The following is a 27,774-nucleotide window of genomic DNA, read 5'->3' on the forward strand; positions in this document are numbered from 1 at the left end:
TTAGCAACTATTTAGGAAGCCACTGCACTTCCTCTTTTGCAATATGCACCCATAATGTACGTCCTGGGAAGCAGATCTTCACTGATCGATCATGGGAGAACGGCAACGTAGATCAGTGGTTTTCAACCTTTATTTTGGTTTAGGAACACTAGAATTAGATTGCACAATTCTTGGAAACACCAACCCTCTCCCTCCCCTCTCTACCCCCATCCATCACTCTCTCATCTCTCTTCTCCTCTAACACTTCCCCTCTCTGTCCCCCACTTACACTCCATCCCTCCTCCCCCCATACCCGCTATCCCCCTCTCTTCACCTCCTTACGGTCTCTCCCTCTGTCTTGCCCCTTTACACTCCTCCCTCTCTTCCCCCTTACACTCTCCCCTCTCTCTTGCCCCTATACACTCCCCCTCTATCTTCCACCTCTCTTCCCCCCTTAGACTCTCCCACCTCTATTTCCCCTTACACTATCCCCCTCTCTCTTCCCCTTTACACTCCCCCCTCTCTCTCTTCCACCTTACATTCTCCCCTTCTCTCTTTCCCTTCTCTCTCAGTCCTTACACTCTCCCTTTCTCTTCCCCCTGCCACTTACTACCCCCTCTCATTCCCCCTTCCACTCTCCCTCTCTTCTGCCCTCTCTCACCCCATACACAATACCTCCCATACACACAATAACCCCCAATACAACACACAATAACCGCCCATACAACATACAATAACCCCCCATACAACACACAATAGCTGCCACCATATAACTAACACACACATAGCACCCTCCTCCTGTCGGATGGAGGTTGGACGCAACTTCCAGTGCTGATAGGAGGAAGAGGAAGCATTGCAGTGACCGAGAGGCTGCTGCTGCTGCTGATCTGGGGAGCCGCCGGGTCACTGTTCCGTGGGGTGATGCTGTGCCTCCAAGCCTATGACAGCTGGGACAGTTGTCCCCGCTCTCCCTCCCTGGCGGCCGCGGAACCACTGGGGGGTGCTCGCGGAACCCCGGTTGAAAATCACTGGCTTAGATAATTGCATTGCCGTAAAGGCAAAAATACCCTGCATTTATTCAAAAATAAAAAAATCGGGCAGAGGAACTGTTCCTCCTACTTAGTAATTATGATAGAGGGAAATTAGGTCCATCCTTAAATTATGTGCAGACCGTAGGCAAGCACTTTTAAGGACGCCCCCCCAATAAACTTTCTCTCGCCAAACTCCCCCCCCCCCAGGTAGGAAACAGGGGATCTCTGGAGCAGAACCACATTCATTTAGTCTCCGTGGACACCCTGCTTCCTGAGGTACTTACAGTACCTCCTTAGGGGGTGCCTGTATCCAGGGCCACCGACAGGAGGGAGAGGTGTCCCGTGCCCGGTGGCTGCGGTGGGTCCGGCTGGTGCTGCAAGTTGGGCCCGACCTCTGGCCGGGCCCCGGCTCTCCCCCAGCTACGGGCCTCCATCACTTTGTCCCACACCGAGCTTCCGACGCTGCCGCGCGATGGGCCTCTCTGATGTCGGCGCGTGCCGAAAGTGCGCTTGGCTTCCAGCGCACGCCGTAATGAGGGAGGCCCGGCGCGCACAAGCGTCAGAAAGTTCGGTATGGGACAGAATGAGGGAGACCTGCAACTGGGGGCGAGCCGGGGCCAGGCGGCATCTACAGTACCGAAGAGAAAAGTGTCCTCCGGCGCGTTGACTCAGGTATAGTTGTTGAGGATAGTCCAGATAAATGCAAAATAACTACTTCAGCGGCCTGAAACCATCCCCAAGGTAAGTCTGGTTTTTTATATGTATTTCGGTGCTGTATTTTTTATATGTATTGGGGAGAGGTTATATATATATATATATATATATATATAATTTTTTTAGTATGTATTTGGGTTGTGGGGAAGGGTTGTATTTATTTAGAGGGGGGTTTGGTATGTATTTTGTGGGCGGGGCATTGTGTGAGGGGAGGGGGGATTGAGCGAGTGTGGGGTATGAAGGTGGGGGCGAGTGAGAGGAGAGAGGGGGTGAGGGAGGAAAAGTAAGGAAAAGAGGGAATAAGAGTGGGGAAAGAAATACATGGGAAGGGGGGGGGAATAGAGGTGACTCGTGAGGTTTGAAATAGGGGGTGTGTGCTCGCAATACCGCCGACACGGGAGGGGAGCCGGGGGGGTGGGGGGGGTTCCGGACATAACTCTAGTCCTGGGTCCCGGGAAATCTGTCTGCGGCCCTACCGGTATCTCCTGCTCAGATTTAAAGCCCCCGGTCACATGGGCCAATAGGGAGCCGCCTATGATGTCATGGCTTCCTATTGGCCCATATGATGGGACAGCTAAACCTGAGCAGGAGTTACCGGCACCCCATAAGAAGGTAAGTATCTCAGGAAGCAGGGTGTCCCCAAAACCGAAATTAATGTGGTTCAGCTCCGGAGACCCCCTGCTTCTAACCTACATGTATTTAAAAAAAAAAAAGGAAAGCAGCAGTGCTGCCACTCTCTGCGTCTTACCACCTCCTGAGACCTGCTGCCCCTAGGTGTTGCCTTGCCTGCTTACAGCCGTGGGACGGGCCTAACATTGGTCTTTTACTAGAAATAAAGTCCTATATGCACTGAAGGAGGCTAAGCTTTAGCATGTCTTAACTCCCATTAATTTGAATGCGAGTTAAAGCATGTTTAAGCGTAGCACCCTTTAGTGCACATGTGCCTAATATCAAGCAGACTTTAGAGAGCTAAAATATTATTTTATTGCAAAAGGCAATGGAAAATATTTAGAATACTGTATACTGTTTCTGAAACTACAAGCTTCTCATGAATTAATATTGCAAGCTTTGGCCTCTCTCTTCATTTACAATGAGGACAGTGTCTTGGTAAGTCCGTATTATAGAAAGCTTTTCTTTGTCTCTGTTAAAGGGAGCAGATTCAAAGTCAGTTTCACCACTGCAACACTGGGGTTGCAAAGTGCAAAATAGTAGGTAATTTAAAACAAAAAAACAATTTCTTAGTGGCAAATATGGTTCTATTTTTGTACTAGTGTAGCAAACGGGAGATTGGTAAACTGTGGGCTTAGAGTAGCAATCCATCCCTATTTGTTTATCTCCCCCCCCCCCCCTTCTTTGTACAGGAAGGGAACCAGGAGATCCCCCGGAGTATTTTCAGGTGGTAATTACAGGTGTAGCACCCCTATGTAATGTAAGGGGTTAACGGACTTAATGGGTTACCTGGGTGGGAGCACCCTGGTATTGCCCCTCCCCATCATGTGATGTAGACTGTCTTGTATTCAGTGATGTCCCCATAGGGAGATAGAAAGGTATATATAGCTCCACCCAATGTTCTAGAAATGGGTTCCTTTGAATTCAGGTAGAGTGCCTCACTGTGAGTCCTGTATATATGTTTAAGTGAAAAACACTAAGTGTTTTAAAGATGTGCTGTCACCATTTCTTGGTTTCAGTTTAGGAATGTGCCCTATATAGTTTTCGTTATGTATGTATGTATGCCTTTATTTCTATAGCTCCATTAGTGTACATAGCGCTTCACAGTAGTAATACACGTGACAAGCATATAAATAACAAATAATACAAATAGCAGATCATGGGAATAAGTGCTTCTGACATAAAAGTAACATTTCGGAAGAGGCGTCCCTGCTCCGAGGAGCTTACAATCTAATTGGTAGGTAGGAAGAATGTACAGAGACAATAGGAGGGAATTCTGGTAAGTGCATCTGCAAGGGGCCAAGCTTTATGTATCGTGTCTAGTATTATCCACGGTGCTACTCATATGCTTCTTTAAGCAAGTGTCTTAAGGTGGGTATTAAAGGTGGATAGAGAGGGTGCTAGTCGGTTATTGAGGGGAAGGGCATTCCAGAGGTGTGGGGCAGTCAGTGAAAAAGGTTTGAGGCGGGAGAGGGCTTTAGATACAAAGGGGGAAGAGAGAAGACATCCTTGAGCAGAAGGCAAGAGTGGGGATGGTGCATAGCGAGAAATTAGGGCTGAGATGTAAGGAGGGGCAAAAGAGTGTAAAGCTTTAAATGTGAGGAGGATAATTGAGTGCAAGATACGGAATTTGATAGGAAGCCAGGAGAGGGATTTCAGCAGGGGAGACGCTGGGACATTTAGGAAAGAGTACAGTGATTCTGGCAGCAGCGTTTAGGATAGATTGTAGGGGAGACAGGTGAGAGGCAGGAAGGCCGGACAGCAGGAGGTTACCGTAATCGAGACGGGAGAGAAGGGCCTGAGTCAGAGTTGTCGAGCAACAGAGGAAAGGGCGTATCTTTGTAATATTGCGGAGGAAAAAGCGACAGGTTTTAGAAAGTAATGGCTCAAGATTGTTTTCATGCAGGAAGAGGAGTGAGCATGTGCTTAGCAGAATTTCTCAGAGTAGTAACTCGGGAGCATAATCGGATCTGCCCCACCGGAAGTTCTTAGTAAACTCCCGATCCAATATGTATGGATTAGGTATTCTGTACACAGTAACAGGATATTGATCCCAAAGAGAGCAGCTTGTACCCCCAACATAGGCCCAACTGAGATGGGGCATTATGGACCCGATGCAGGAGATTGCCAACCTAACCAATACTAATGGAAACAAGCATAACTACCTCCAACGTGTAGGAGTGAGAGCAGTGCTGGATTAAGGAACGGGCTGGCCAGGTACTTGCCCGGGGCACAAATCAAAAAAGGGGCACCGTGCATTCCGACCCCGGCGACATCTTTAAATTTCCAAGTAATGCGTTAATGTCAAAGGACAGTTAAAGATGGCGCGTCGGAGTGGCGGGCACGCGCGGGATTTGGAGCAGCGGTAGCAGCAGGAAGGGACATTGACGAAGGCGCTCGGCCACGCGGGACATTCACAGAGTGGTGGCGCAGGACGGTGCGCAGGACCTGTCCCGTGCCGCAGCTCCATCAATGCCCCGCGTGGCCAAATGCCCTCTTCAATGTCCCTTGCCTTTGCCACCGCCGCTCCGAGACCCGTGCTTGCCGATCTATTTATTAATGTCCCTTGACATTGACAAGGCTGCGCAGGACTCAGGCATTTAAAGATGGCGCCAGGGTGGAAGCCCACACGCGGAAAAAAGGCAAGAATGTTGTACTGACCTTTTTGCCGCCTCCTCTTTCTGTGTCCCGTCACGTGCGACACGTTTCCATGACAACAGGACGTCATGTGGTCATGTTAACGCGTCGCGGCGACACATTTTTAGCCTGCCCGAGCGCCGTACTGTCTTGGTCCAGCACTGAGTGAGAGCTACCAAGGGAAGAAGCACAGACTAACCCTATTGTTTGCCACCAGTTAATGCCTGAAGTGAAGTCTGTCTCAGTAAGGTAAGCATTATAAACGGATGTGAATAAAGCTCTTGTTTGTACTGTAGACATTTGTGGTGCTCATCTTTATTGTGTCTGCATATCCACGCCCAGCCTGCACCGACCCAGCACCCTGAACAGGTATGAGAGACTGAGCACTGCCATGTACAGTATATATCCAACTCAATGTGAACTCCTTTAGAGCCAGGCAAGGAGAGTTACACATGCAACATCATTGATTGCATCTTCCTATTAGATGTCCATTTAGCTCCCTTTTAAAAACCGGTAGATGATTATACCGGTAACTTAACCAGTATGTATAGCGGCAACAGGGGGGCAGGAAAATAGCACGGTTCAACTCTGGTAGATCCTCCATTTCCAGTCGTATAAAGGAAAAGAGGGCTTAGTTTGGGGGGGATATTGCTGCTTAAAAATCAGAGTCTGCACACTGCAGGCTGTATGGCAGATTGAAGTGAAGGCGGCGGTCAGTACATTAACCAAATTACTAATCAAATCCCTCTAGTTACAAGCTGAAGGAGTTGCTCAGTGGTAATGTGGCTCACCATGTGACCTTGGGCACGTCACCTTATCTCCCTGTGCTTGCACCAACATTAGATGGTAAGCTCTACAGGGCACAACTCATTGTGTGTGCAAACATTATATGTACAGCACTGCATACCCTGTCAGTGCAGTATAAGAAAACTATTAATTATCAGGGTACTCTCAGATACATATCCAAGGCTGAGACAGGGTGGTTACTACGCTACGTGCGCGCGCTTACATGCATGCGCACGTTCGGGACGAAGTTGTGAAAGAGAATATCTGTTTTCAGGGTAGAAATGACCCTTGGCGGCAAAGTACAGCGATGACGCTGCTACATTTTGCCGACACAACTGAATTTGATTTTTCGGGCTGCAGTCGCGTCACGTGAGCAGGTTCAGCGCACCAGCTCCGTGACACGTTTGCCACGCCCCCAAACGCCGCGACCCAACTCCTGCAGCTAAGGCACAGATCGCTGGGCTGCAGGAGCGCGGCGGAGGTGCGCACGGAAGCTCGCGGACGTAGTATCCACCCTGAACTCAGCCTTAAACATGTAGGATTTCACTGCTTCCTGTTAAATCCCCTGAACCCAATGCATGACAATAGATTTCACTCCCCACACCACTTGGGTAAGACATTTTACATTTTGGCACTAGAGAAAGAACCTTATCACCACGAGGGTTCAACCCAGGGCACACTTTGAGAGTGGGACGCCTGTCAAATATACTCTATCAATCTATTTATTTATTTTTTGCAAATCAGGAGATTCAGGTCTTCTTGAAGAATGAAGCCCGGTAAAAACCTGGATTGCCATCACTAAAAATGGCCGCCGCCTGCACGCGTCACGTGACTGACGCCGTGGTTACCCTGGAAACGGCGGAAGCGGGAAGGAAGGCGGGCGATTCAAAGCTCGGGAGAACAGACGTGATCACGTGTGATCTTTACCGCGGCTGTGAGGTGTCCCCGGGAAGGTAAGACAGAGACAGCGTATATAACACGGCGGGACTGCAGGTCATTGCACAGCGTATATAACACGGCGGGACTGCAGGTCATTGCACAGCGTATATAACACGGCGGGACTGCAGGTCATTGCACAGCGTATATAACACGGCGGGACTGCAGGTCATTGCACAGCGTATATAACACGGCGGGACTGCAGGTCATTGCACAGCGTATATAACACGGCGGGACTGCAGGTCATTGCACAGCGTATATAACACGGCGGGACTGCAGGTCATTGCACAGCGTATATAACACGGCGGGACTGCAGGTCATTGCACAGCGTATATAACACGGCGGGACTGCAGGTCATTGCACAGCGTATATAACACGGCGGGACTGCAGGTCATTGCACAGCGTATATAACACGGCGGGACTGCAGGTCATTGCACAGCGTATATAACACGGCGGGACTGCAGGTCATTGCACAGCGTATATAACACGGCGGGACTGCAGGTCATTGCACAGCGTGTTACACGGCGGGACTGCAGGTCATTGCACAGCGTGTTACACGGCGGGACTGCAGGTCATTGCACAGCGTGTAACACGGCGGGACTGCAGGTCATTGCACAGCGTGTAACACGCAGACCTCTGAATAATACTGTGCCAGCAACATATACAGTGTTACTTATCTCACAGGGTATTAACCTGCCTGTGTAATACCTTGCATGGTATATTGATACGTGTACAGTATCTGCATGTTATGTTAACCAGTCAGCACGAGGCTATCCCATATGTTTTGCTAACACCTACTGCAGGTGCAGTATAATGTGTGGTATGTTACCATGTCTACATAATGCCATGCATGACACATTAACACCTGCAGTATGTAAAGTTACCTGCATGATATATGCAGTATGGTGCACTGCTCTGGAAATATAACTGCAGTAGTTCTGACACCTATCTACAATACCCTGCATTTATGTTACGCTGTTTTATACAATATCATCTCTTAGATTATCATGTTTATTATCCATTGCATATTGTCACTTGTCTAATGTCCTGCATATTATATTAATAATAGTTCTGTCCAATGTTCTGCATTATAAACGCCTCTGTAAAATGCCTGCCTAAAAAATACCTGCATCTTGCACGAATTATCAGACATATTCAGCTGTAAAAGGTGCAGAGCCTTTTGTCACTGTGTCTGTATCTGTATTTAAAGGCGCGCCCCCCAATGATCTTTTCAGATAATGTAGTTGTGGACTCCTGGAGAAAGCGCCTTTTGCTGTGAAATGCAAAGGAGGATTTGTTTGTATTCCACAGTGTTCTGAATTAAGTAATTTGTCATTTCTTCTTTTGAGTTCCTGTGCCGCTGCGATGATGCTGTGATACGGCCACACACCAATAAATAAGATAAAGCATTTTTATAAACACCAACGACCCAGGGTTCTTCATTGGAGGCAAGTAGTATACCTTTCTCATAGGGTTTCGAATGGGATAATACAATACAATGGCTGATCCAGGTACTGTATTAAGACCTAAATACAATACTTAGGATCAACTAGCGCTCAAGCCCTTAATATCAGTGAAACTTACTGACTCCAATATAAATACTTGGATTGTACACATATAAAATATAATAATAATAAATATACCATACAATATGGTTCAATGTCCAGTCCATTCAAAAATTAGGGAATGCAGCTACTTGTTGGATCCAACCCTCGGGTCCAAGATACTAAAGGGATAAAAAAGAAGAAAAAAAGGGCGCAAGACCCATAGTGCAATACATAATATTTAATGATATATAAAAACCGGTTAAAAACACTAAACGTAAGTAGGTTACAGGCACATCTAGAAGGTCACTTCAAGGTGTCAGCCAGCTGGGAGAGCCTCAGTGTCTGTCTTCTTGATGGTGAAAGCCTCTGCTCCAGACACACACCACCTGGGTTTGGCGCTGCTCCACTCCTGCGTCACGTGCGCTCGTGACATCACCGCACTCGTGTTCTCGCGTTGATACACCAGGGGGCCGGGCTAGGGGCCGACACGCTGTCTCCAACAGTCTGACAGATCAGACTTGGATCTTCCGCTCTTCTCAGCTCCGTTAATTCAGCAGCCTTCTACTTTTTACTGTGTTTTCAAGCCTCTCTTCTCCACTTTGTTCCAACGGATTTCCTCATTTCATTATTGCATCTTACTTTATCCGTCTTGGTCTTCTGATGGAGATCTCAATCTAGTTCCATCCCTGTCCAACGATGGTAATTTCTCCTTGTGTTCTGTCTGGGCCACTGTCATTTTAATTTCCTCACCCTTTAAAACAGCACAACAAGTTGCAGTTTTTTTTAGTTATGAGATTGAAGCAGGCGGTCTCTGGAGCGGAGTTGTTTTAATTTCAGCTCTGGGGAGCCCCTCATTCCTGAGATACTTACCTCCGTAGGGGGTTCATGTTTAAATGTCCCTCACCACAAGGGATGATGCAGCTTCCTATTGGCCTGCTAGATGCGAGAGATTTTGAAGTTGCCATTATGTCAGCCCCAACAAGCCCTGTCCTAGCTGATACCTGCAGAGATACCGACACCCCCTATTGATATAAGTATCTCGGGAAGCAGGGGTCCCTGGAGTTGAAATTAACGCAATTGAGCTCCGGAGACCTCCTAATTCAATTCTATAAATAAAGAAAAAAATAAAAAATAAACTGCAACTTGTTGTGCTACTTTAATGACGTCAATTGTAATTTTTTTTTTCTTCTAAAACCCATTCATTCTTTTTCCTGTCTCTTCAGGTAATGCCCAGCATACATCTCATCCTTATTCTTTGAGTTGTCCGAAGCTCCTGTATTATCTCTTCATTTAGGGTTTCAAGCTTCACATCAGTATGTGAGCACAGGCAGAATACACTGGTCGAACATTTTCATCTTCAGGTACAGTCGAAGGTTCCCTAGGAAAATTCTTATTTCTTCCAAATCCACTCCATCCCCCATGTTCATTCTCCTATTGGTTTCATTTGAAAGGTTCACAACTGTTGACACTTTGCTCTACATTGTGTAGACATTGTTTCCAACGTCTAGTTCTATGTTGTATGTTGTTCTTTGACACTGCTCACTTTTAAAGCTTTACATTCTTCTGCCCCTCATTACATCTCAGCCCTAATTTCTCGCTATGCACCATCACGACTCTTGCGTTCTTCTCAAGGATGTCTTCTTTCTACCCCCTTTGTATCTAAAGCTCTCTCCCGCCTTAAACCTTTCTCACTTTCTGCCCCACACCTCTGGAATGCCCTTCCCCTCAATACCCGACTAGCCCCCTCGCTATCCACCTTTAAGACCCACCTTAAGACACATCTGCTTAAAGAAGCATATGAGTAGCACTGGATAATCATGGACACATGACACAAAGCTTGGCCCCCTGCAGAAGCACTTACTAGTATTCCCTCCTACTGTCTCTGTACGTTCTCCCTACCTACCAATTAGATTGTAAGCTCCTCGGAGCAGGGACTCCTTCCTTAATGTTACTTTTACAGTATGTCTGAAGCACTTATTCCCATGATCTGTTATTTATATTTGTTATTTATATGACATGTATTACTACTGTGAAGCGCTATGTACATTTTATGGCGCTATACAAATAAAGACATACATACATACATTTGTTGAACACCACTTTGGATTTGCAGAGATTCATATGGAAGCCCACCTTCTTACTTCAGTGATTTCTGGTTGGTTGCTGAAGGTCTTTTGGCCTTGTGTCAAAAATATTATTGTATTCTAAATCGTAGGTGACACAATTATTCACAGTTGAGTCTAATTTTTCTTCCCAATGTGATATCCTGAACATGTTGTTGATGTTAGCATTGATGATATGGTGTTGCCCCCCTCCCCTCTCCTGTCTCCCACCCTTGCTAATTCATATTTTGCTTGTATCCTAATATAATCTAATGGTTCATGTGACATTCTTGCAAGTGTTCTTAATAATCTCCATGTACGCTTTAACATCTTGATTTCTTAATGCATTTAAAACGACTGAGGTGTAGACAGAATCCAATTTTTTTTTTTGTAATCTATAAATGCTAAGGTAGATTGTATTCGTTATTTCAGGAAATCGCTTCCTGTATAAATTTGGATGTACTCCAATGGGTTGTATCCACTGTGAAATCCCGCTTGTTCTATAGGCTGCGCAAAGTCAGTGTCTTTTGCAGCCTTTTAGTAAGTATCTTCGTAAAAACCGTGTAAGTTATTTGAAAGTAGATCAATGCTTTGATTTGTAGGACTCTTGTCTCCTTTCTTATGGATGAGCATAGTCCAGGCACTGCTCCATTTTGTTCTTGAATTTTCATGTTTAAGAAGCGTGTAATGCGCTTTGCAAGGATTTTCTCTACTTCTTACCCAGCTTCTTTCAATATTTCAGTTGTAAGTCCATCTTCCCCGTGGGCCCACACACACACCACACACACACCACACACACACCACACACACACCACACACACACCACACACACACCACACACACACCACACGATATAGTCCTATATTGGCATATCTCTACCAGAGACGGTCAGAACTAGCACTACACATGAATTTCACCCAAATCCATGATCAGAGCAGAAGAGGCAGCACATCGCGGGAAAGTGATCAAAGCAAAGTGCATTGCCCAAAAATACAAGGTTTCGGCCCAATAAAAAGGCTTTCATCAGCGTTGTCGTCTGTTTTTTTTTTTTTTTTAAAGATCGAAATGTTGGATATTTGTGTAATACACTTTGTTTTGATCACTTACCTGCAACGTGGTGCCTCTTCTACTCCGATCCGTGGGTTTGGGTGAAGTATATATTTATCTGATTCTTATGATGTGTGCACTTGCCTCCATATGCTAATGTTTGTGATGGATGTCTCTGCTGTTTTTTGACGTGTGTTTATTTGCATAGTCCACTTTCAATTATCCAAGATGCATTGTTTAGTGTCAAGTAATAAGTAATGGTGTAGGCAGGAGACCTAAACCAAAACCCTTCCAGTGTTGTGTATAGTGAGGCATGTTCAGACCTGATCAGTTTACATAGCCATGTTGGCAGCAAAGCACTGTTTTCATTTGCCCCTCCTTGAGCAATTTTCTGGACTTGTGTAATGTCAAATAACCGTTATATATTTTTCTTTCAACATATTAAGAATATTCATTTAATTCTTCAATTCTGCTTGCAGAACATATCATGCATTTATTTTGCTGTTTAAATTTGCTTGTGTTAAGTAAAAGTTGTTGTTTTTTTTTACAATTGTGGTCTCAAAAGAAACCAACGCCTGGTAACATTTTGCATTATCTAATTGTGCTGCAGTTATTGTTTGGAAAAAGCTTAATTTATCTTTAAATATTTGCTTGTATAACATTTCTTGTGTAATTGCATTTCCAACCCTCCCTCTCCCCCTTCTCGCCCCTCTCTCCCTTCAGCTTCCTGAGATGGACTCGATGTTGAAGGACAGTTACCTTGGAAGCTTTTATCAGCCTCCGAATAGTATTCCCATGGCTAACTTTATTGATTCCAAGTCTTCACCTACCAGAAAAATGCCATCTTTCGCCACAAAACACTCAAATCCTAACTCGTATGATGTTCTTCAAGCACCAAATAGCAAAGGTAAAGCGATTTATGATTCTTCTCTTTCAGCAGTTAATAAGAATAATCCCTGATTTTTTTATGTTGCAAGGTCAAAGCAAAACATAATTGTTTCATAAACATACTTTTTTTTTTTTTTTTTTCCCTCGTGCAGGACTTTTTCTGCCATTACCGCACAACTTGCACACTTCCTTACTTTTTGCTGCACACAGAAAATCAATGCATCAAAATAAAATAAAATTTGCACTTTTATTCACGTTAAGACATCTTCCTCACCCGGTTGTAATGTCGCAGGAGTTGTATTGACAACTTGGCTCTCAAAGCTACTGTGACCAGTAAAGCGGTTATGCAATAAAGCAGCAGTGTCCAATAGGAATTCAAAGTTAGCCACACTTGTGGTTGTCGTCTTTCCATATTCGCCACACCCCAAAGTAACATAACTCCCCCACACCTTACCTGGGGGAGTTCTCTGACCACGTGGGTGAATGAGGAAGCAGAGCCAACTCCCAGCGTGCAGGGCAGTGCTATGTAACTAGGTGCCAGCCCCACAGCCACTGGACAGCTGAGTCCACCTGAAGGCGCCGGGGAGATGTCCCGGCTCTCTCCCCGATACTTCTGTTCGCCACAATACATTGTTCTATTCGCTACATGTGGGGAGCAGCAAATGTATTGGACACCTCTGCCCTAAAGTGTATTCGTGCCGATTGGAAACTAACCCAAAAAAACTCCCTTTGACTAAAATTGGACTTTCTGTGGATTAGTTCATTTTTAGAGCATAAACCCCAAAGTTTATTATGTCAACTCCAATATGTTTCAGACCTGGTTTTTGTATGAGGTATTTAGAGAACTCTAAATTGCTCATTTTGATTAAAAAATTATAATTTAACGCAAATCGGGTTGCTAGCATATCATGGAGGCAAAGAGGCCTAAATAGGATCTTCGTATACCACAGAGAAAACAGACCATGGCTTGTGGCTTATATCAATCTTTGCAATAAGATAATGAAAGACCAGATGTATTTACAGGAAGACATGGATTCCGCGTTATGCCTCTGTATTTCACACCGTTTGTATACTTGGATTGCAGAGCACTGCATGCATGATTAGTAGTCGAAATAAAATATGTATTTAAGTAATGTGTATTATATACTATATCTCTCTTCAACAGCTCTGGTCTCTGCACTAAAGACTCTTCAGGAGAAGATCTGCCACCTGGAACTGGAGAGGACTCGCGCTCACAGCAACTTACAAAACTTGACCAAAGAGGCCGCTGAATACTTGGATTCTGAGAGAGAAGGGAAGGATCCAGCTCAGCCTGAAATCATCAGACCGACACATGGTAAACACTGCTGTTACACAAATCTGAAAGCACAAAGTGAAAAGAAAATAACTGTTAAGTCATTTACCATCATATCTTCCAAGATATAAAAATTCCACGTTTGAGCTTGGCACATGAAAAATACTTTTCTTGTCCGAAGTATTACTTGCATATAACAGATATATGATATTTCACATCAAATGCATATGCTTTTCAAAGATGTTGTATTTCATCTGTTGTCCCTTCCTCTCTGAATTGAATACTTTCTTCTGAAGCTATCCTTTTTCCTCCTCCTGCCCCATAGCTAACTAATGTACGCCTTTTTATGAAAAGAACTACTACATATATCAGCTTTTGGTATTCTCGGTTTATTCTGAATCTGGTCTTTTACATGCTTCGTCTACGTGACAGTCACACCTCCTAATCTTTTATGTAATGGGCTCAAACTATTATCAGAAGTTATTAACCCCTGGAACCAGGCTACAGTATACATATAACATCATGCAAATGTATTACTGACCGGGCTAATGGCAGGCTTGACCTTTATTAAAAGCAGTCACATTTACCCCTACTGTCACAAACACAATAATCCAAAAATAATGGGTACATAATTTACATCATGTATGTGGTGCCAGGATGCAGTCCTCTGCTGGTGAAAATTGTGTGTCTGTCTCTGGTCCAGGCATGCAGTTTACCAGCGCAGTGCCTCTTGGTTATGCAATGTTTCCAAGCCTTCTCCATATTCTTGTCATGTACCAAACAAATTATACAATACGAACGGACCATGATATCATAATATATTGGAATTGAATACTTGAGTTGTACGACTCTCCCTCTTTTCCTTATGCATGTCTTAGATGTAACTACCCAGCTAAATGTGGCACAGCAGCGGTGCTCACTCCTGGAGAAGCAGCTGGACTACATGAGGAATATGGTTCAGAATGCAGAACTGGAAAGGAACGTTGTGCTGGGACAGCAGGTAATGTGATCTGTTTCTCACCTGTCATACCGCCATGTGCCGACATTTTTAATAGCTCACAAACTTCTATACCAACGTTTTTTTAAAGAGTACTAAAAAGATGGTAATTCTTAGCAAAAAAAATATGTTGGGTGTAAATCTACCATAAATTACAAAACATGATTACAGTATGGTACTTAATTTTTAATTTTTTTTATAAAGTTATGTTGGGTTTTTGTAGAATTTCAAATGCCTATTTTATATTGTCTGGTCTCCTTGAGATCCACTTCTTCTCCTCCTTCTCCTCCTTCTCCTTCTTCTCCCTACTTCTAAACCATAAGCCTACGTTATGGGAATATCCTTGTTCATTTATCTTATCACTTGTCTTGTTGAATATAAACTCGGGGGTAATGGTTTGTTTTGTTTTGGTTCCGCTCCCACTTTCAGACATTGCTCAGGCAAGAAAACATCCAGGATCAGATGCAAGTACATTGTAAGTTGGAGAAACTTGACGTCTTGGAGAAGGAATGCGTCAGGCTCACAGCCACTCAAAGAAATGCAGAGGTCAGACACGACTTCATGGCACACTTACCATTCCTATTATCTTTTACATCGGATGTATACACACATCTAAACTATATAGAAATTATACAATACAAGGAGATTGAAACGGGAGATATTAGTAGAAGTGAAATGCAGCCTTAAATTGTACAGTCCATGTTGTGCCATGGGGACCCCAGAAAATCAGTAGGGACACAGTGAATGTATTGGGGACGCGCCACTAACTCTATGAATGGCACGGAGGACTTGTTTTGTTTTTGCATTTATAATGTTTTGGCATAGATTCTATTCATAGGAAAACTGCAAACTGAAGGAATTCTTATCGTCTTTGTTCTAAAGCAGACCTGCACAACATCAGTCCTCGAGGGCCGCAAACAGGCCAGTGTTTCAGGATATCCCTACTTCAGCACAGCTGGCTCAATTAGTGGCTCAATATCTGAGTTGTGCATGCAGGCCTGTCCTAAAGTCTTTACAATTGGGAGCATGATTTTTTCCCCTTCACACGCACCATGGTTCATCTTCATAGTCCGATACATTTATCGTCCCATATTGTTTAGCAAAAAATAAAGTACTTTATTTTCGTAATTTGAGTTATGGCAAAGTAATGTGTTGCCTTTAAAGCAGCAAAATGTGTGTGTATGGTGGTGGTTTTATTTATTTTTTTATTTTTAATCCATTCTGTAGTATTAGATTATTGTGACCCATATTTTTTTTTTTTTTTTTTTTTTTTTTCCAACTCTTCATGCCATTCTTAATGAATTTTAAAGCAACCTTTGATTTCTAGAGCAGATTTTAACCTTCCTCCCAAACAGTGCAAGAAATTTGCAACACTTTCCTGTTTGTGATCATTTGTTGTCAATGTTCCCAACCGTTTGGACTGCAAACTGTAACCATAAATAATGGTGCCTTAGCAACATGAGGATACATTGTAGCTACTGAGTTACACTGACTGAAGGGTTGCATGAAACTGAAAGGCGGCGATTAGGTAAGGCACTCAATCAGGATTTTAACAGGAACACCAAAAGATTGCTGATATAGGTAAGAATGTAGAATTATACAGTGTCACATGCTTTATATATTAAAATAAGAAGGGGGGCGGAAGTAGTATTGCTGCTTTTAGACATGATTAAATTACAAATCGTATAATAACTCTGTAATGGAATCATCGAATGGAGGATATGGGCAAGGTTGAAATTTTAATCCTGTGGATTTAATAATCTATGGCAGGGATGTGCAAAATTTCCCCCTTGCTGGCCTCCTCCCCCCTCCCCCCCTTCTGCTCAGCTCCGGCATCAAATGACGCAGCGGGGTCATGTGGCGTAACGTGAACCCGCTGGGTTACCATGGTGACGCATCGCAGAAGACACCACCATGACGTCTGAATCAAGGCAGGATAAAGTTACAGAGGCCTCGCGCAGTCCCCCTGCATTTAATTTAAATGGAAACAAAAGAAAACAGCGCACAACGCCAAATGGTGAAGCAAGTTCAATAATATAATTCAAATTAAAGGGGTAATATATCTGCGTACATAATAAAGGTTGGTAAAGTGCATTTAGTGTGTATCACACTGTTTACCACTCGGCAGCTGTTGTCAGGAGAGTCAGGTGCTTGCTTCTCTCAGCTAGTGCCACTCCGTTGGTTCTGGGGCAGGACGTCAATCTTTTGCTCCCAAGGGGGTTTCCCTTCACGCAGCCAGGTTCAGCTGAAGGTATTGGTGCTCGGTGAGATAACTCCGGCTTTCCAGGCCGTCTGGAGCAGCTCCTATACCTCAGCAGGTGGATCCTCTGCACGGAGGTTAGACCGCAGCTTGCAGGGGCACACTCGGCGTGCCACGATGCCGCTCCGTCGCGGGACGCTGCGTGATGATGTCACTGTCTCCACAGCAGTGGTGGAATCGGCAGGGAGGTGATACAGTCTCTCAGAGTCTCTCACAAAGGCCCAAAACAGCACACAGGATTGGTAAAATCAGGGCAAAGCCAATGAATAGGCAATAGCCAATATAGGCAGATATAAGGCAATAGAAGATAACATCCAACGCGTTTCGTAGAATTAACTACTTCAGGGAATAATTAGGCCATTACCCAGAGGTCTTATATACCTCACAGAGATACCTTATTGGTTGACCAATTAAGAATAAACCAATCATCTAAAATAGGTAATGGTCAGTGTGATAGGGAAGATGTGTAACTTACTTTTAAAACAACAACTTTATTAACAAAAGGAAAAATACATATTAAATTAAAACTTACATTGGGACAAAACCTAGCATAAATAATTAAAAACATGCTGGAATAAAAGAAACACAATATTAGTTGACTTAAAATAGACACCATCATTAATTATATAAAAAGATGTAGCTAGAAATAAAGAATAGAACGAAGCAAGGAAAACAGAGATACAAAGATCAATAGTGCATCCCCTAGGTTCAAAGGGGCGGAGGGCTAAAGATTTAATAAAGTGCCCAAATGTCCACATCCTCATTTAACCCCTTAGGGGACATAGTATCTAACTTGTGTATCCAATATGTATCTTTGGAAGATAGTGTTTTGACTCTGTCCCCACCTCTTCTATTTACAGGAATAAACTGAATCCCCTTAAAAGTGAGACTTGAAGGATCTTTATTATGGTGTACCAAAAAGTGCCTGGATACACTATGTTTTTCGAAACCATTTTTAATATTTCTGACGTGTTCTTGGATACGGACCTTAAGGCTGCGTTTGGTTCTACCTACGTATTGATACCCACACGCACATTCCAATAAGTATACAATATGTGTGGATGTACATAAAATAAAGTCATCAATACCAACATCCTGACAAACATACATTTTATTCGCAAATCACAAAGGAAGTTTTTAATATTGATGACTTTATTTTATGTACCTCCACACATATTGTATACTTATTGGAATGTGCGTGTGGGTATCAATACATAGGCAGAACCAAACGCAGCCTTAAGGTCCGTATCCAGGAACACGTCAGAAATATTAAAAATGGTTTCGAAAAACATAGTGTATCCAGGCACTTTTTGGTACACCATAATAAAGATCCGTCAAGTTTCACTTTTAATGGGATTCAGTTTATTCCTGTAAATAGAAGAGGTGGGGACAGAGTCAAAACACTATCTTCCAAAGAGACATATTGGATACACAAGTTAGATACTATGTCCCCTAAGGGGTTAAATGAGGATGTGGACATTTGGGCACTTTATTAAATCTTTAGCCCTCCGCCCCTTTGAACCTAGGGGATGCACTATTGATCTTTGTATCTCTGTTTTCCTTGCTTCGTTCTATTCTTTATTTCTAGCTACATCTTTTTATATAATTAATGATGGTGTCTATTTTAAGTCAACTAATATTGTGTTTCTTTTATTCCAGCATGTTTTTAATTATTTATGCTAGGTTTTGTCCCAATGTAAGTTTTAATTTAATATGTATTTTTCCTTTTGTTAATAAAGTTGTTGTTTTAAAAGTAAGTTACACATCTTCCCTATCACACTGACCATTACCTATTTTAGATGATTGGTTTATTCTTAATTGGTCAACCAATAAGGTATCTCTGTGAGGTATATAAGACCTCTGGGTAATGGCCTAATTATTCCCTGAAGTAGTTAATTCTACGAAACGCGTTGGATGTTATCTTCTATTGCCTTATATCTGCCTATATTGGCTATTGCCTATTCATTGGCTTTGCCCTGATTTTACCAATCCTGTGTGCTGTTTTGGGCCTTTGTGAGAGACTCTGAGAGACTGTATCACCTCCCTGCCGATTCCACCACTGCTGTGGAGACAGTGACGTCATCACGCAGCGTCCCGCGACGGAGCGGCATCGTGGCACGCCGAGTGTGCCCCTGCAAGCTGCGGTCTAACCTCCGTGCAGAGGATCCACCTGCTGAGGTATAGGAGCTGCTCCAGACGGCCTGGAAGCCGGAGTGATCTCACCGAGCACCAATACCTTCAGCTGAACCTGGCTGCGTGAAGGGAAACCCCCTTGGGAGCAAAAGATTGCCGTCCTGCCCCAGAACCAACGGAGTGGCACTAGCTGAGAGAAGCAAGCACCTGACTCTCCTGACAACAGCTGCCGAGTGGTAAACAGTGTGATACACACTAAATGCACTTTACCAACCTTTATTATGTACGCAGATATATTACCCCTTTAATTTGAATTATATTGTTGAACTTGCTTCACCATTTGGCGTTGTGCGCTGTTTTCTTTTGTTTCCATTTTCTTAGTGTGTGTGGGGTGCTGAGCCACCCCCTGTGTTTATAGCAGCAGACGCCTGTATCCTCAACACGGTTATGTGATATAATTTATTTATTTTTTATATATCTCACTGTGGGAGCTGTGGTATAATCCTTTATCACATATTTTATGGTTTAGTCACTGCACTGTGTATATTCATATACTATAAAACCTAGTAGTTAGTTAGGTAGTAGCGCACAGTATTTTTTCTGTATTTAATTTAAATGCCTTGGGGAGCGCGAGATCTCGGTAACCGCCGCACACCCCTGATCTATGGTATAAACTCCATGGATTTTATAATTCAATGATAAACCAAAGAAGGCAGATTAGGGAGTGGCAACCGCAACTCTTCATTTTATTGTGGTTGAAGCAGACCCGTATCGATGCACGTCTATAATATATTGGCACTATTTAGCACGTGTTTACCTTTTTTCTTTATGAACTTGTTTTAAATGGTTTGCGCTACATTGTCAATATGAAAATATTCCCAATAGAGCATATATTTGGAACGGTGGAACATGCCTTCCCATTACAGGTGAAGGAGGTGCCACTGAAATGGGAAATGCCTCTGCCCTTTTTCCAAAGGTGGTGCGTGCACTCACAGATTTAAAACAAAGATGGAGATGGGTGTACACTTGCTAAAAATAATTCTACAGTACAAGTTAAATCAAGATGGCCCTTTTTTAGTAACCCTTGTACCTAGATCTATCACATGATTTATAATTCAGCTAGGAAGTAAAATGTAAGATTCCAACTCTTGCAACGTTTGTCGGAAATTTGAATGGCACAGCAATATCAGACAAACTCTTGTAGGGAGGTGTTAAGTTGAACACTTAAACACCAAGCTAGAGACAATCCAAATGTACCCTTGTTATCATTTTAGAACAAAATACATCAGCTGGAGGAAAAGCTATGTGCTGAAGAACAGCAGCGGAAATTAATACAAGATAAAGCTGCCCAGGTAAGTGTCTTTTTCCTATTTGTACTACTACTACTACGAAGGTATTGTGTGGGTAATTTTCTGTTTTTGGTTTGCATGTATCTCTGTTGAGGGTGTCTTATTTTGTCTTATATCAATAAATATGATGGAGCAGCTCTATTGTTTTATACCTCCAGAAACACACATTACTCTTCCTGGCATGAAGGTCACAGACACATGACCTTCGTGTCTAACTTCACTATTCCATGTCCAAAAAAATATTTACATTTAAATCTATACATATAGTTTGTAGAGAAATTGGAAGCCTGATAAATATTTTGCTACTTCTTAGCTGAGCTTAGCGCTATACAGGCATACCCCGGTTTAAGGACACTCACTTTAAGTACACTCGCGAGTAAGTACATATCGCTCAATAGGCAAACGGCAGCTCGCGCATGCGCCTGTCAGCACGTCCTGAACAGGAATACCAGCTCCCTACCTGTACCGAAGCTGTGCGCAAGCAGGGAGACTATAGAGCCTGTTACACGTGTTATTTACATCAGTTATGCACGTACATGACGATTGCAGTACAGTACATGCATCGATAAGTGGAAAAAAGGGAGTGCTTCACTTTAAGTACATTTTCGCTTTACATACATGCTCCGGTCCCATTGCGTATGTTAATGCGGGGTATGCCTGTATACATCTCAACCCTGTTATAACGTGATCCGTTATAACATGAATTCGCTTATGACGCGATGCAAGCGTGGCTCCCAATTTTTGTATTTATGAATACTTTACAACACGATTATTGGTATCTTAAATGCTTTATTGTACAACTCATACAATTGTATATTATTTCTAACGCGATGTGATTCTTTGGACCCCAAGCACAGCGTTAGAAGGGGGTTGAGCTGTACTTGTGTATTTTATTTTTCTCTGCGGTGCCTGGCAGTAGTTATGAAAAGGGCAGGTTTGTGCTGTGTCAAAACGAGCAGAAGCCTGAATAGTTGGTAAGAAATCTAAACCACGTCCGCTTCTCTGATTCTTCAGTGTCCTCGATCACAAATCCAGGATGACTGCCTCTGTGCTACTAAATAGCAAATTGCCTCATTGATAATCGGAAAAAAGCACGTCCACCAAATCTATAATGGTCATATTTGTTTAGCACTGACCATGTGTGCAGTGCTGTACCTAGAATGTTACAGGCACAATGAGCCTCTGCCCGGAGCGCTTGGAATATAATTTTGGTGCCTGAAGTACAGGAAGATGACAGGGTTTTCCTAAGGCATAAAAAAATAAAATAAAAAGGGTTTTCCTTGGACATGAAAAAAAAAAAAAATGTAGCAAAAAGTGTAATTTAATGACTTAAAGATGTCATAACAGCATCCAACATTTCGGTGCAGCAGGCACCTTCATCAGTAGTTTTCCTAAGGTCACAAGGACTGCCGACGCTGGGATTTGAACGGAGTTCTCTCACTTCAAGTGCAGTGATATTAAAACCAAGTGGTTCCTTCAGCCCTGGCCAACACTCCCCATATTTCACGACTTTGAGTTTAGAATATGCATTACCTTTTTTTACTTCATGAAAGTGTTTAATACCGACCTATAAAAGAGTTTATTATATTACAATCCCAAATTATTCTCCCCCCCCCACAAGTTCATTTCTGAAAGGAGCTGTCACGTGTTGGACAGTATGTCAGTACATGGAATTTGAAATGTCATGTTGCTTTACTCCCAGTTCTCCTCTTGATTTTTAATCTTTGTTCAATAGCTTCAAACCGGACTTGAAGTGAACAGAATTTTAATCTCCTCTGCTTCTGCGCAAATTGCACCGAAACGCAAAGTGAAGAAAAAAAATCCACAAACGGTAATCTCTTATTTACTATTATGCAAACAAAATAAGGGGGCAGGGGTATTGCAGTTGTAGCAATTTTTTATTTTTTAGACCAGTGAAATGACTTGACTGAGTAATATTGGGTTTGTTGAACATGTTCTGTAAAGTTATAAAGTGAAGAAAAAAAAAGAATCTTGTGTGAAGCGACCAATAAAGATCTGAGTAACAAGGGGGAAATGTTTATCCTTTAAAAAAAGACCGAATATGGTCCCTATGTACATCGGAACGAGGTTACATTTCACACAGCATTGTGTTTTTTATTTTATTTTTTCTCCTTTTTAAAGCCACGCTCAGTGTCACCCTTTTTATTTATTTTTATTTTTTAATTGACATATTTATTTGTAATACCTAAAGGGGGAAAATAGAGGTCGTCTAGCCTCCAGTGTCACAACCTGCTTCCCAACACACCCACATCGATATCCACTAGACACATACTTGTCCGGTGACCACGTTATAGGTGCCTGGTCAGCCTTGATCCGGTGGCAAATCATGGCATTATATTGGTGCTCTTTACTGGAAACGTATCCAGTTATTTTAGGGGGGGGGGAGAGGAAGGGGGGGTCTCTTCCTTGGAGAACCGAGATTCAGCTCTATGGGTCGTCCAGGAAATGTTAAAGGTTGCAGAGTGCTGCTTTTACACTGATTTTTATTTCTTTGTTTCCCCTTGAACTTGTGCCATTATCCAATGTATACCCTATAAAACATGTTACTTACGATCGCATTGTATATTTACTTCCGTTTATTTTTGTCTTTGCCAGAAAAAGTCTGTGGTCAATAAAGAGCCTCTTCAGCATCAGTGTTACCCGAAGGCCAGAGAGCTTCCCTTTGTAGCTGGAAGGGTCAGTAGTGTTTTTGTTTTTTGCATTTTCTCTCTTCCACTTATAACATGTTGGTTGCTGCTCACGTGTTGCTGGTCTTTCTTTTGTTTTTTTTCCCCCTAAGTCTACGAGTTCAAGTCATTCTCTGAGTGCGAATATGCAGAGTGTCCTGCACATGATGAAACATCATAGTCCACGGGTCAGTCAGCCATGCCTGAGATCTGCAGAGCGCAAACCTTGGCGGCCGCAAAGTGCTAGCAGGAGCGTTGCCACCTGCTCTGCATCATCTGCCACTGGGGATAATCTGTCAGACCTCTTGCTGGCCCTGCAGGATGAGTTGGGGCAAATGAGTTTGTGAGTACAGTATGCTATAGTATATACTTTATTCTAGAGATTCAGCCTTTTTTGTATTGTCAAACTGTACAACCTGTTCTATCAAGCCAAGGAACAGTTATTCCTTTTAGTGTTATGTCGGGATCAGGATATGTCTGAAAGTGACTATTCATTTAATAATAAAAAAAAATAGTAAGGATGTGAATGCACGGGATTTATATCAGTGTTAAAGTCGCAATCCCGCCTACCGGTTTTATTGACTTATTGCGGCATCCAAATCAGAGAAGTGAACCGTGCTATTTTTAGCTCCGGGAGCTAAAAATATACTGAGATGTATACTGGTTTAGTTGCTGGTATTTTCCTCGCCTTTTTTAGGGAAATCAAAATGGCTTCTAAATCTTGTGGGTTGTCAGAGCGAATGGGAAGCTGCAACGTCATTGCGGGGTTGATGTGGCGGCCTCCTATTGGACGGCCATTTTAATGTCCAAGAGCGAACACCGTTAACTAACCTGGTATACATCTCTGCAAACAGAGGGGTTCCCGGAGCTAAAAATAATGCAGTTACGCTCTGGAGATCGCTCACTTCAATGCTGTGAAAACAGTAGGGATGTTGGCTAGGATTGCTGCCTTTAAATGATTGCGTTACACTAGTATTTCAATTGAATATTACAATCATAGAACTTGTGGAAAGGATACGATGCACTTCGAAAAAATAATCTAAGAGTATAATTGTTGATTTTCAGGTTTGTAAACCTTGCATCCTGGTGTTTTTTATTATTTCTGTCTACAGTATGTGTTACACTAGTATTTTAATTGTAATACTCAATCGCAGAACTTGTAGATACATGATGACCTTCGGAAAAAAATAATCTAAGAAATTATAATTGTTTTCATTTACTAAATCTTGCAAATCCTTGTGTTTTAAAAAAAAAAAAAAAATGAAATATACATATACAGTATAACAAATTTTTTTAAACAATTTTATTTATCAATTGTAAATACTGATCAGCCTGATCTCTGTAAGCCCTTTTTAATATGGAGCCTACAAAGCAGATTTGTGTGTTTCAGGCCCTTTCAGCAGAGACGGGGTTAAAGAAAACCCTATGATACACTAGCACAGCAGCAGGACTCTGTGATCTTTGCATCTCTACTTTCTTTCTATCTGTACGTGCAAGCCAAATAGTGTTTTGCATATGTGATCCTTCAGGAACAGCTTAATGTTCATTTGTAAAGCGCCACCATGTTCTGCAACGCAGTACAATGGGGATACAGAGTTATGTAAATTACATAAACAGAATGACACCAAATAAGGACAAAAGAGCACAAACAGATACAGAAGGTAACAAGGGCCCTGCGCACGAGAGCTTACAATGGATAGGGAATGAGGGGCAGTGCTGAAACAAAAGGTAAAGTGCCTGCTCATTGTGGGATGGAGTATACATCCGGGTCCAGTATGGTTCAGCTGCACAGCTGTATCTATTGAGGTTTAGGGGTGTGAATGTTGGTGTGTGTTAGCACTATATTGGTTTTTAAAGGGTCCATACAACCAATTAACACCACATGCCATCTTTAGTTGACTTGCTCAGTTTCTCTTCTTAGGAATCCTACCTGTCTACACCAGTACCACTCTCAGTACTATTGGACTGAAAATGTGTGTGTTGCAGAAGTAACTCAATTTGTACTCCCAATGTTTTTTTGTTTTTTTTAAGTGAACATCAAGAGCTTCTGAAGCAGATACATGAAACCAAGAACAATGAGATCTGTGAGGACCTAGAGCGTGAGCTGGATTACCTGGTGAAGCAAATGGAAACTAAAAGTGACCAAATACTTACTTTGAAAGGGCATCAAGAAAGTGTAAGCAACTTGCTCTCAAATAATTATGCAGAGAGCCTGGGTTTTTTTGCTGACTTTTCATACACTTATGTACATTGTTGTTCCGATGGAAATCATAGATTTGTCACTACATTACCTTTTTCCTTTTGCAGAGCACTGAAAGTTGCATTTTTATATTTATTGATTTAAAAAAAAAAAAATTTTTTTGCTGTTTATCGCCACTACTTCATTTAGTTACATGCAACTTTGCATTCCTTGTAGTTTTATAATAGCTCTGGTATTGGGGAATAGTCACTGAATCACTGATGCAGGATGTACCCGAGGGCCAGGCACGTGTCCAAAATAACACAAATAATTGTGGGTTTCAAATTTGGATCTCCCACAACAGAGGCTGGGCTAGTGCCTTCAGTTCATGGCAAACACTTTTTATTATAGGGTGCGTTTGGTGTTTTGAAAGGAGAATTTATTGTGCGTATGTATACACTCTTTAACTTTGTTTTTGTATATGAAGAAATATTTCACATTATTTTAGAATATTTTTGTTGCAATTAAAATAATATGAATGCTCTCAAAGTTTCAGGTTGTTAAACTGAAGAAGAGAGCTCAATCGATGAAGAAACTAGCTTCTAGCGCCAAGTCGGCTGCACATGAAGAGAGAGGCAATACAGAAGTTCTGGCCACACCAAGAAGTGCCCGAGGGGATGTGACAAAAAGCACTGCTACACCGAAAGGCAGGTCCTCCCTCCAGCTGCTGAAAAACGTGCAAAAAATGCAGATGACCTTAAAGAAAGATGACATCATGTGGGAGAAATAAAATATTGTTTGCTTTTTAGTAGGATTTGCATGAGTTATGCTGCGTGGGGTTTTGTTTTGTTTTTGTAAGGCGTGTGTCTCGCTTTCAACGTTTTGTAAACACTAGCTTTGGATGTAATTTTTATATTTTAAATAAAATATTTTAACTGAATTCTGATATGGTGATTATTGCTTGTGAACTGGCCTTTAAATAATAAGAGGGCCTATGTTATAAACTTGTTAGCACAGACCATTTGTTCCTTTTGTCATGGAAGTGTCTGCTAGGTACTTGTAATTGAGTGTTGGTGGGCAAAAGGTGGCTGCTCTTGGGATCTTTTACCTACGGACCCCACCCATTGGCCGCCCTCGCTCTCTCGCTAGTGCGGTGAGTCAGAGCTTCTCCCCTGTTCTCCCAGCTGCTTAGTGAAAGTGCAATGATGAATACTGGCCCTCTCTTCTGTCCTAATTACTAGTTCCCAGTGTAAGAAGAGGAGCGGGACTACTGCATCAGGTAATGTGCGGCCCTATTGAGGGTTCAAATATATCATGTTGCCTATCACTGTATTGGAGGGTTTAAAAGTCCATAAAGATTCAAAAAGAGCAGGAGCATTTATTTACTAGGTTATAGGGCGTACTAAGCTATACACCTTTTTGACCCATTGACTGTAACGTGCCTCATGGCTTGGCAATGCTTAATACATACGGCCCTAAATCTTCAGAAGCATATGGCTTTATATCTGTTATGGGGCTCGGTGTGTTTTGGAATGAACTTTTCTCCTTTGAATTTGAATCATGTTGATTTTTAAATATTACCACTGTCATGGGTGTAGCACACATATATAATTGAAAAAGCATTGTGTGTGTGTGTGTGTGTGTGTGTGTGTGTGTGTGTGTCAGGAGATGACGGCAGGGCTAGCAGCTGTAAATGTCAGTGCTCACTGCCACATTTATGCTTATAAAATATTTACTGTCTGACTCCTGTCTTCATAAAATAATTTATAAAACAATATTTAAATTGCACACATGACAATACCGCTCATACAAAGTAAATATCATAGTATTGCAATAAAGAAGTTGGGAGAATTAATGACACTTAAAGAAACCATAAAGGCTTTTTTTTTCCACTCTGTGATTGAAGCAGGGGGTCTCTGGTGCTGAACCGCAGTAATTTCTGCTCTGGTTACCCCCGGCTTCCGGAGATACTTGCCTCTGCAGGGGGTGCCGGTAGCTGCCAGGGCTGGGGTTTAAAGCTCCCACGCCACGTAGGCCAGATCTGATGACGTCACTGCTTCCTATTGGCCCGCAGAGCGCGGGTGCTTTGAAAAACTACCATAATGTGAAGCCGAGCGGTATGCTACCAAACTGAAAAATGATTTGTTCGTGCATTAGTTTACAAAGATAGAGCAATAACAACATTATTTGCAATGTTAATCATGCATAACAAGTGGTCAGAGGAGGAGGAGTGGCTCAGTGAGTAAAGCCGCTGACTAAACCATGACACCGTTTGAATCGGGAAAACCTGGTTGAAACCTTGTGACATTCGGCAAGTCACTTTATCTCCATGTGCACAGGCCCTTCCAGTTCAGTTATATTATTATATTGTAATTAGGTTTGATTTGATGAAGACAAAATGCCAAGCATACAGTATGATTGTCTGACTTGCAATGATTCTTTCAGAGATATTATATCGCGCATATGATAATTAATATCTTTTGCAGGTTGTTGCATTGGGGCAGTATTTGGAGTTGTAATGGGAATTGCAGCTGTGTTA

At 42.6% G+C, this 27,774-nt stretch overlaps 1 protein-coding gene across 5 annotated transcripts; it reads left to right on the forward strand.

Moving 5' to 3' along the window:
• The first annotated feature begins 6,651 nt into the window (after window positions 1–6,651).
• On the forward strand, window positions 6,652–26,175 carry CEP57L1 (centrosomal protein 57 like 1). 5 transcript variants are annotated; one of them, XM_075597588.1, is made up of 13 exons: window positions 8,910–8,998; window positions 9,523–9,660; window positions 10,834–10,941; window positions 12,172–12,355; window positions 13,502–13,672; window positions 14,509–14,630; window positions 15,057–15,173; window positions 20,295–20,372; window positions 22,105–22,200; window positions 22,986–23,066; window positions 23,170–23,399; window positions 25,088–25,232; window positions 25,786–26,175. In XM_075597588.1, the coding sequence occupies exons 4-13, from the start codon at window positions 12,181–12,183 to the stop codon at window positions 26,023–26,025; spliced, it is 1,455 nt and encodes a 484-aa protein (XP_075453703.1). In that variant the 5' UTR covers window positions 8,910–8,998; window positions 9,523–9,660; window positions 10,834–10,941; window positions 12,172–12,180; the 3' UTR covers window positions 26,026–26,175. The 5 variants fall into 5 exon arrangements, with proteins under 5 accessions (XP_075453706.1, XP_075453705.1, XP_075453701.1 ...); XM_075597591.1 differs by lacking the exons at window positions 8,910–8,998; window positions 9,523–9,660 and adding an exon at window positions 6,652–6,769 and having other exon boundaries at window positions 25,792–26,175; XM_075597586.1 differs by lacking the exons at window positions 8,910–8,998; window positions 9,523–9,660 and adding an exon at window positions 6,656–6,769.
• The last annotated feature ends 1,599 nt before the right edge of the window (window positions 26,176–27,774 follow it).

The sequence above is a fragment of the Ascaphus truei genome, chromosome 4 (assembly GCF_040206685.1).
Source record: "Ascaphus truei isolate aAscTru1 chromosome 4, aAscTru1.hap1, whole genome shotgun sequence".
NCBI classification, from domain to species: domain Eukaryota; kingdom Metazoa; phylum Chordata; class Amphibia; order Anura; family Ascaphidae; genus Ascaphus; species Ascaphus truei.

Bases quoted from the DNA above. Each gene is read 5' to 3' on its own strand.
- CEP57L1 (XM_075597590.1), top strand. From the start codon at position 12,181: ATGGACTCGATGTTGAAGGACAGTTACCTTGGAAGCTTTTATCAGCCT. The intron at 12,356-13,501 runs GTAAAGCGATTT...TCTCTTCAACAG, and splicing joins TCAAGCACCAAATAGCAAAG to CTCTGGTCTCTGCACTAAAG. The intron at 25,233-25,785 runs GTAAGCAACTTG...ATGCTCTCAAAG, and splicing joins TGAAAGGGCATCAAGAAAGT to TTTCAGGTTGTTAAACTGAA.